Genomic DNA, 10,061 nt, shown 5'->3' on the forward strand with positions numbered 1-10,061 from the left:
TGACAAAACTAAGAAACGAGAGAAGAAAGAAAGAGCCTTGTGATGTCACGGCCGAGCCGGAAAGCTCCTCCCAGAAGGGTCCGCGAAGCCGCCGCAGAGGGAGGGGCACCGAGGTCTGCTTGGGTCAAGCCACTGAGGAGCTGGACGTGTGGCCCCAGAGTGTCAGCCCTGGGCTGCGTGCTGGGAGCAGGGCCGAGCGTTTTCCTAGCACGGATTTCGCGTCCCTAGCGGGGGACCCGCGGCTGCAGCCCCCCCGCAGCCATCCCTGCCCCCTCCGGCTCGCAGGGGGGAGAAAAGGGGAGGGGGAGGGGCGCGGGAGGATGGGTTTGGGATGGCGTCGGGAGGTGGGCTGGCAGGAGGCCGGGAGGGCAGGAGGGCGGAGCCCCCGAGAGGCTATCGGTGCCCTCAGGACGGAGCCTGCAGAGAGCCCCCGCCCCTCCCCCCCCCCCCCCCGAGGACACAGCAGGCGAGCCAGGACACCCTCGCAAGGACACCCTACCTGCTGGCGCCTCGACCTTGCGCTCCCAGCCCCCAGAGCTGTGAGGAGCAGGTGTGTGCTGTTTACCAGCCCCCCCCCCCCCCAGTCCTCACTGTCTCGTTATGGCAGCCTGAACAGAATAAGAAACCAGAACTATGACCCATTAACATCAAGGAGTCGCTGCTCTTGTGAGGGGCGGCACTCGTGTGGCGATCCTGTGGGGAATCTATTCGTTTCAGTCTTGATACGTAAGTGGAAGTGGAAGCCCTGTGGGACTTCTGGGATGTCCCTCATGCCCCTAGGACGCGGAGGTGATGGCTGAACTCCAGCAGCCTTTGTGGAGCCACGAGGCTGTGGTCACCGCTAGGGAGTGGGAGCTGAGAGCTAGAGGGACCTGGCTCCCAGTGGCTGTGGAGCCCACCCCGTCTCCCGGCCACCAGCCCCTAAACCTGGTTAGTGGGAGAGAGAAGGGGACAATCAGGCCTCCTCGGGTCTCTGTGGCCGGCAGCAAGCCTGACCGATACCCAAGCCTGTGACTAGAGAGTGCCTCCCCCGGGAGGGGCAGATTTTCTCTGGAGGTGAAAGTTTGCAGGCCCTCACCACCGCCCCCCCTCCCCGGCTGGCTCACCCAGCTCCAGATGTCTGCGGGGGGTGCAGAGGGAGGTACTCAGGACAAAGAGGAAGTGGCCAGAAGGGGAAGCAGCAGCTACAGAGAGGAGGCAGGTGGGCCGGGGTGGAGGCCGCCGGAACCCGCCCGCCCTCACAGAGCTGGGGGCCCGCAGTCTGCCGCTGGAGCAGGATGAACGCCAAGGCAGGAGCCCCAGGGGTAAGTGCCAGCCGCGCCACAGCCGGACGGGAGAGCCAGGCGGAGGGCCCTGGAAGCAGGCTGCCAGCAGCCCTGGGCCCGGGGGTCTCCAGGCCTCCCCCCTTCCCCCTCCGGCCTGTGCAGCCGGGAGAAGCAGGGCCTCGGGGCGTCCCGGCCAGCGGCCGGCAGGCCCTCTCCCCTGCCTGGGCCAGGCAGCCTCGTCCCACGCTCTGCGCCCTGCAGGGCAGGAAGTCCACGCCTCCAGCCATGACCTCTGACACCTGCAGGGTCCCAGGGCTGCCTGCCGCGGGGCCGGGGGTGCTTGGAGCTGCCCCGCAGGGTCTCCCCGCCCACAGTGCTAGCGGGTCACCCTCTGCCCAGCCCTGGATGTGAGGTCGCCAGCGCTGCAGTGGCCCAGGGCCGCCCTGCGTGGCCGGCCTCCCAGTGTTGTTCCCAGTGGCCGAAGGAGATGATGTGCTCTGGGCATCAGTGGCCGGGGGGGGGGGGGGGGCGGTGCCTGAGACAGCTCCAAGTCCCGGATGGGGGCCCTAGGGTTCTGAGCTGCCTTCTGCCTGGGACACCTGGGGGACAGGCCCTTTTCCGTGTGGTGCATCCGGGGAGGGTGTGCAGGGATGTCCCTAGTGCCGCCTTGGCCCCGTCCCCAGCCCGGACTTCACACCGACTGCCTCTCCTGAGAGTGAAGGCCTGGTCGCGGACCCGGATCCCCCAGGTTGGCGGGGGGGCGGTAGGGGCAGCCCCTGAGCTCAGCTCGGCCAGGTGGAGGGGGCACCTCGACGCCCCGAGCTCCCCTCCGGGGGACTCTGGCAGGCCGTGGTGTCGGACCTCCGTGGCTCTGCCTGAGGCCCTGTTCTGGCTTCTGGGGGTCCCCACCGCCCCCTCACGTTCCGGCTCAGGGCAGACGCGCCTCGTGCGGCCGACCGCTCCCCACACTGAGGCAGGCCAGGGTACCCTGTGGGGGGCGGCCTTAGAGCGAACCCCAGGCTCGGAGGCCGAGCCAGGTTCCTCTGGTCCCACCCACAGAGCCCGTGCGGCCACCTAAAGGTCTGTAAGGGGGGCCCGGCTGAAAGCAGAAGTGACTCCGGGACTCGGCACACATGTGGCTGAAAGAAGGAACCGAGATTCAGACACCGACACCCCCATGAGAGGGAAACTGAGAGGGGAAAACAGCCCGAGGGCCGGGTCCCAGGCGCAGACGGACACACGCACGCACACGCACACACACGTACACGCACACACGCCTGCTCTTCAGCCTCCGCACAGAGACCACCACCGGAAGGCCAGGCCTCCCAGGGGGAGGGCAGCGGGGCGCCGTCTTGGGCAGGAGGGGGGAAGCCTCTGTGGGGGCCCCAGCTGCCCGGGCACCGCGGGGCCATTCCAGGCGGGGCTGGAGCTCCCGGTGACGCCACAGCCCATGGGACGGAGGCCAGTGCGGTGGAAGTGGGGGCCCAGGGGAGGGGGTGCTGAAGCCAGGCCGAGCCCCGGGCCAGACCAGCAGGGGGCTCTGCACCTGCGCGCCTCCCTGTCTCCGGGGGGGGGGGGGCTGGGGGACAGCATGGGGTCACAGAGCGCGCCCCAGGCCCCCCGACCCCCGGTACAGTGGGCTTGGGCCCTGCTCAGTGCCATCCTCGCCAACCCCTTGCCTGTTGGGCCCCACCCTGCCGCAGGCCTGGTCCTCTCGGGGGGCCCCGGGGGGGCCACGTCAGCCCAGGCCATCTGGGGACCCCACAGTGATGCCCTTCTCCCCTTCAGGTTCCGGGAGCGCTGGCTGTGCTATGGCTCGGTGCCATGACCCTGGTCTACCTCCTGTGGCAAGGGCACCTGTCCCCCACCTGGGGCCAGCTGCACCCCGAGGAAGGGCCCACCAGGCCCCGGGGCCACGGCTCCAGCCCGGCCCAGGAGCCCCTGCCAGGGGGGGCCCGGCAGCAGCAGCAGGACTCCTGCCGGTGAGTGGGCTTCTCGGCTCCCCACCCCGCCCCGCCGCCCCCGTCCCCTGCCCCGGGGTGGCGCCCCTGCTCCCACCTGCCCGCGCTTCCTGCGCAGCCCAGCCCGCACACTCACCACCTCCGGTCCAGCCCTTCCCCGGGGCCATCTTGGGCCGCCTCCAAGGGCCTCCGCACCGGTAGGCGGCCCAGACCCAAATACCTGCTCAGGCCCACAGCCCTCCAGCGGCTCAGGTGTGCCCCGCCCAGTCTGGTGGCACCCCCTGCACGCACCCTCGGCCTGGGCGGGGCCCCACGTTGGCAGCGGCCCCTCCGGCGCGGCCGGCCGGCGGGGACGGAGGTAGACGGAGGGGACGCTGGCCCCTGTGCCCCTCCTGCAGGCTTGTCCTTGTGGAAAGCATCCCGCAGGACCTGCCCTCCGCGGCCGGCAGCCCGTCTGCCCAGCCCCTCGCCCAGGCCTGGTCGCAGCTGCTGGATGCCGCCCAGGAGAGCATCCACGTGGCCTCCTTCTACTGGTCCCTCACGGGGCCTGACATCGGGGTCAACGACTCGTCTTCCCGGCCGGTACGACCGGGGCCCGGCCCGCCCCCTCCGGGCACGTGTCTCTGGCTCTGAGCCGTGGGAGTGCAGGGCGGGCTCCTGGGGAAAGGTCTGGGTCCCTCCGGCTCGGCGGGGGTCACCCTCACGGCCGGCCTGGCCCCGCAGGGAGAGGCCCTTCTGAGCAAGCTGCAGCAGCGGCTGGCCAGGAACGTCTCCCTGGCCGTGGCCACCAGCAGCCCGTCGCTGGCCAGGAAGTCCACTGACCTGCGGGTGCTGGCAGCCCAAGGTAGGCGGCCGCCCGGCCTGGGCCTCTGCGCCCAGGGACAAGGGGAGAGGCCGGGAAAGGCCGCCCCTGCTCCCCTCGGTCGCCAGGAGGGCGGGCGGCCAGGGCCGGGGGGTCATTTTCCACGGGGCGGAGCGCGGGGTGGGGGTGGGGCTCGGGCGGGCAGCTCAGCCAGGGAGCAAGCGGCCGTGGGCGCAATCCGTGCAAACCTGGGCTCCGGACTTGGGCTGCCCGGAGGGATCCCGGGCCGGTCAACGCCTCCATTTCCCCACCTGTAAAGTGGGGGCGCTGATGGCATCGGCTGAGGACCGATGTGAGGGTCCACACGTCGACCCGACGTACAGGGCTGAGAGCCAGCCTCGCCACAGCGCCCCGAACTCTCGGCCAGGTGCCCAGGTGCGGTACGTGCCCCTGCGGAAGCTCACCGGCGGCGTCTTGCATTCCAAATTCTGGGTCGTGGACGCACGGCACGTCTACTTGGGCAGTGCCAACATGGACTGGCGCTCCCTGACACAGGTGGGTCCGGAGCCCAGCGCGGGGAGACCACCCGGAGCTTGTCCACCGCCCACACTCCCGGGGGCTCGGCCTGACGTCCCCTGCAGCTCATCATCAAGCGGGGCCCCGCGGGGAGCCGCCAGAGCCGGGTCAGTAGGCAGGGACCTCGGCGGCCGCTGACTCACACTGGGCAACACCATGGTGCCCCGGGGAAGGCCGTGCCAGTCACTTACACGGACACCTGCGGACCACGTCGAAACCCAGTGCAAGGACGGGGGCGGCAAGGACAGCTGCGTCTGTGGCCGGACCGTGACACGAAGAACGACTTTATGCATTTCCTGGTTTTTTGCGAGACGCGTGTGTCGCTCTGATTACTAAAACCCAGTGCGCGAGAAGAGCCGGGAGCCCTGGGCACCCCCACCTCATCGCCTCCCCCGAGCACGCTGTCCGTCGTGGCTCCTGCGGGTGACGCTGCCTGGACCCGCTGCCAGTGGGGGGGGTGGCTGCGCTCTGCCTGGGGGGCCACACACGCGCACACGCGCACCTCGGGGCCGCCTCCCGCAGCCGCTGCCCTGTCCCTGCAGGTGAAGGAGCTCGGCATCATCATCTACAACTGCAGCCGCCTGGCCCGGGACCTGGAGAAGACCTTCCAGACCTACTGGGTGCTGGGGGCGCCGAAGGCCGTCCTCCCCAGAGCCTGGCCTCGGAACCTCTCGTCCCACATCAACCGCTTCCAGCCCCTCCGGGACCGCTTTGAGGGGGTGCCCACCACTGCCTACTTCTCGGTGAGAGGGGCTGAGGAGCCGGCCAGACACCCAGGGAGGTCTGGGGCAGGTCCTCGGGGCACCGGTCTGGGGGGCCGGGGAGGGGAGGGACCCAGCTGCAGGGGAGGATGCCAGTCATCACCGTCCATGGGAGACAGGCAGCCTGGGAGGTGGCAGGGCGCCCTGGGGTCCTGGGGGGGGGGCTCCAAGCACACTGCCGGGTGGGCTCGAGGGGCCTCGGCTTGGGACCAGGGAGGGTGGGGGAGGAGGAGACCCAGCATGGAGCCCCTGAAGGCCTGCACGGGTGGGGGGGCGGGGCCCTGTTCCAGGAAGTCCGGCCTACATGGCCCCGGGTGGGCGGGGAGGGGTGGGGGGGAGGCCTGCCGGCTTCCAGGCTCTCCCTCCAAGACTGGAGGCCGCCCCGAGTCTCCCCCCCTCTCCAGGCAGCACCTCTCGGTTTCCTCCAGGTTCCCAAACGCTGGGGCGGGGCGGGGGGTGGGGCGCACGCTAGGGTCACAGGTCCAGAAAGCGCGCGGCTCGGGGTCGGCCGTGCCCTCAGGGACCCCCTCCCCGAACAGGCATCGCCTCCTCTGCTCTGCCCGCACGGCCGCACCGGGGACCTGGAGGCGCTGCTGGCGGTGATGGGGGGCGCCCAGGAGTTCATCTACGCCTCGGTGATGGAGTACTTCCCCACCACGCGCTTCAGCCGCCCCGCCAGGTGGGTCCGGGTGGGAGCCCGGCGGCCCTGCAGGGTGGAGGCCCCTCCGCTGCCGTTCCCCGTCCCGCGGGGGCCCCTGCCCGCCCGCGGCTGGCAGGCAGGGACCCCGCCGGCCCAAGACCCCGACCCTGCCTCCCCCAGGTACTGGCCGGTGCTGGACACCGCGCTGCGGACAGCGGCCTTCAACAGGGGCGTGCGCGTGCGTCTGCTGGTCAGCTGCTGGCTGCACACAGACCCCAGGATGTTCCCCGGCCTGCGGTCCCTGCAGGCTCTCAGCGACCCCGAGGCCGGCGTCTCTGTGGACGTGGTGGGCACCCACTCCCTGCGCCGGACGGGATGCAGGGGGCGGGGCGGCCCCGCCCCTTCCTGACCCGCCCCCTCTCCGTTCCCCAAAGAAAGTCTTCATTGTGCCTGTGAGGAACCACTCCAACATCCCGTTCAGCAGGGTGAACCACAGCAAGTTCATGGTCACAGAGAAGGCGGCCTACATAGGTGAGCAGCGAGGGCGGTGGGCGGTGGGCTCGGGCCTGGGCGTCCCCGGGCCCTCGAGCCTTTCCGGGGCCAACTGTACGGGACGCGGGGGCCACATAAACCCACAGAAGGGGGCCGTGGCCCTCGAGCGTGGCCGGGCCTGGGTGCCGAAGGCGACACTGCCCTTCTGTCCAGCGGGGGCCCCTCAGGGCCGAGGGCTAGGGTGCCCGGCGGGGCTCCGAGGACCAGGCGGCCAGCCCCGCTGCGACCCGGCCCCACGGGCAGGTGGTGAGTCCTGAGCACAGGGTTGTCAGAGCCCTGAGTCCCACCCGTCCCAGGAGGCTGTGGGTGGAGCCTCACACAGGAGGGGCCCTTGCCCCGCCCCCAGCCGCACCTGAGGGGACGCCAGCGGCCATGCACACCTGTCCCCGAAGCTGTGGCTGAGCCACACGCCTGGGCCAGGCGGCAGAGTCCCTGTGCGCGCCCGGTCGTCAGGGACTCTTCCCCACCCCACCCCCCACAGGCACCTCCAACTGGTCGGAAGATTACTTCAGCAGCACCTCAGGGGCAGGCCTGGTGGTCAGCCAGAGGGCCTCCCGCGCTCGGCCGGGGGTGCCCACCGTGCAGGAGCAGTTACGGCACCTGTTCGAACGGGACTGGGATTCCCCCTACGCCGTGGGCCTGGACGGACAAGCCCAGGGTCAGGACTGCGCTTGGCAGGGTTGAGGTCCAGCCACACCTGATTCCCCGGCCCCATGGCTCCCGGTGGCCTGTCCCCACCCTCACAAGCCCCGCTCAGGGCCAGGACTTCCCAACTCCTGGCAGGTGCAAACTGTTTGCCAGCCCTCAGCTCTCTGAACCATCCCCTCTTAAACCTCACCTCCTGCAGAGAGCCCTCCGGGATGCTCCCCCCTGATCTGAGAGCCACAGTCCCCACCCACAAGGGGGGTTGCTTCAGAGGCCCCCTGCACCTCCCTGCCTCTCTGTGTGAGTCCCACATGGGCTGCACCCCCTCCCGCTGGCCCCAGGTCGGAGTTCAGCACCCCCGACCCTGTGAGGGTCCACACGGCTGCCGGGTGAAGCTGCTGTCTGCTCCTTGCGACCTTAAGAGAGCCGCTGACTCTCGCTGCTGTCCGCTCCCTGCCCACAGGAACCAGGGGACGGGGCAGAGGCAGGTGCCGGGACAGGGGGACCCAGGACTGTGAGGGCGGGTCTCGGAGAGGCGAGGTGGGCGCCTGGGCCCGTGGGGTGGTCCTGGTGCGTGGGGGGTCCAGGACTCCGGGCAGCGTCCAGAGAACCTGGTTTTGAGCAGGGGGCGGGGGCAGGGTGGGGACCTGGATACACGCGGCCTGGAGCCCCCTGTCCTGGGAGCTGCCCTGCAGAGGCTGAGGCCGACACTGCAGAGGCAGGGTCTGAATCCCGTCGGACACCTCCCTCGGCTCCCAGCCTCCTGCCGGACCAGAGGCCTGTCTCCGGGCACCCCGGCCTCCGTCACCTCCTGGCTTCTGGCCAAGGCTTTGGAGCCCACCTGGCCCGTGGAGACCCTGTGGCTGCCCTAGGCTGGCGCTTGGGGCTGGCTCAGTGGTCCAAGGGACACTGGACGCCGAGGGACCTAAGGGAGTGGATAGCAGATCCTCCTCTCCCCACATCTTGGGGCTCCTCCTCCCTGCCTCGCCCGGTCCCCTCTGCCCCGGAGAGAGCCAGATGGGCTGGGGTGGGGCACCTTACGCATCCGCGTCCTCGTCGGTGAAGAGGGTCTCCCAACCCAGCCCGCCTCCCCGCCCAGCCCTGCACGGGTCCGGAGGGTGTGCCTGGGGGCCACGTGGCCCTGCAAGGCGTCCAGGGCCTCTGGGAGCTGGTCTGCGTGTGGGCCGCACTTGACCCAGCCAAGCCCCAGTGGCTGCCCAGCCTCCCACCCCGGGCTCACGTGGCGCACGGCAGCTCCCCTCGGGAGCAGACACCATCCGAGACCCGCTCTGCTCTCCACGGCTGCCGGTGTGGGTTTGCCCTCCGCTTCCTGTGTGTCTCAGAGCGCGTGGCCTGTCCCCGGGCTCTGGGCCCCAGGCCACGCTGGGATGACGGGTCCAGTGGCCCGGTGGCCATCAGCCAGCGGAAGTGGTGGTCACACCTCGGTGGCAGGCTTGAAGGCCTGCTCCAAAGCAGACCCCACGGGAGACCCAGCTTGACGAGCCTCAAGAGATGCCCCGGGGGGCCTTGATGCGGCTGCTTCTTGGGGGGGGGGATGGACACACTCTAAAATGGCCCCCATGCCCCCACCTCCTGGAACCCACACTCCCGTGTGATCCCCTCCGCTTGGGGGTGAGGAACCCCTGCCTTCGCCTGTAGCCAATAGAATGTGCGGCGGTGACCGTGCGACGCAAGCTTGTGCCGGCATCTTGCTGGGAGTCTGTTCCTTGCGGGCGTGAAGAAGCAAACCGCGAGGCCGGGGCGGCAGGGCGCTGACGGTGCCCCGGGCACACGGAGCTGCCCCACTGAACGGTGCCAGCCACGAGAGCCCAGCCCCGGCTCGCAGCCTGTGGGGCCCCGAGCAGAGGACCCCGCTGAGCTGTGCTCGGACCCCCGACCCACAGGGAGGGACCGGGAGGTCTTAAATGCACATTGTCTTCGGCGGCCGGTCTGTGGGAGCACGGGGACGCGGCCCGGGTGGGTCCACGCAGCATCGAGGCCCCGTCGGGAGACTCTGCGGCCCCTCCCGCCTCCGGCGCCAGGGCCCCGGGGCCTCGGGTCTTGACCCCAGCTTCAGGGGAGGCGAGAACCCCGTGGAGTCAGGCAGACCCCCACGGCGGGGTCCCCAGGAGGGCCGCACTCACCGTGTCTGCAGGACGGATGGGAGAGGGAGGCTGCCGGCGCCTGGACGGTGGGATGGCCTCACTGGACCTTTGGGACAAAGACCCCACCGACCTCCTTCTCCGTCCTCATTCGTGAACCGCCCAGAGGCCTCGTGCCCACTTGCCATAATTTCACATCCCCTGACTTGGGTGGCTCGCCCAGCCCGCCACAGGGAAAGGCCCGTGTGCGCGGGGGCGAGGGGGCGCGCTCCAGCCCCGCTCCTCCCTGCCAGGGCAGCACCGCGTGGGGGGCTCCCAGCCCAGCTCTTCGCTGCTGCACCCTCCCCTCAGCCCAAGAGCAGCCCTTCCCCTCAGGGGGCGAGGTGGCGGGTCTCCGGGAGCCAGCAGGGGCAAGGAGGGAGGGGAGAGCGGGCGGGTGCCCTGGGCCCAGGACGAGCGCCGCGGGCAGCGGAGGGGGGTGGAGAGCTGACACGGGGGTGGCGGACCCTGGAGCCTCACTCTGCTGCCCCCCCCCTTGTGTTCCCCGTGGCTGCTGGGAAGGAGGTGAAGGAAGGCCTCCCAGACGGCCTGTCACGGCCAACTGCCCTGCTCTGTCCCTGTCCTTCCCGCCGAGCAGTGGCAGCGTGGCCACACTGAGCTCCCGGCCCGCGCCTCCTTCCTTTCGGTCTCTCACAGCCGCTGACTCGAGAAGGATCTGACGGACACGCGGGTAAGCGAAGGTCTGCTCTAAGGTCCC

At 70.4% G+C, this 10,061-nt stretch overlaps 1 protein-coding gene across 1 annotated transcript; it reads left to right on the forward strand.

Moving 5' to 3' along the window:
* Positions 1–480: 480 nt before the first annotated feature.
* Positions 481–8,896, forward strand: PLD4 (phospholipase D family member 4). The gene is made up of 11 exons (XM_003988052.6): positions 481–726; positions 1,111–1,304; positions 3,054–3,247; positions 3,625–3,808; positions 3,950–4,070; positions 4,456–4,583; positions 5,147–5,347; positions 5,905–6,044; positions 6,186–6,351; positions 6,440–6,536; positions 7,039–8,896. Exons 2-11 carry the CDS (start codon positions 1,278–1,280, stop codon positions 7,239–7,241), a joined length of 1,461 nt encoding a protein of 486 aa, XP_003988101.2. The 5' UTR covers positions 481–726; positions 1,111–1,277; the 3' UTR covers positions 7,242–8,896.
* Positions 8,897–10,061: the final 1,165 nt, after the last annotated feature.

Source organism: Felis catus, chromosome B3 (assembly GCF_018350175.1).
Source record: "Felis catus isolate Fca126 chromosome B3, F.catus_Fca126_mat1.0, whole genome shotgun sequence".
Taxonomy (NCBI): Eukaryota; Metazoa; Chordata; class Mammalia; order Carnivora; family Felidae; genus Felis; species Felis catus.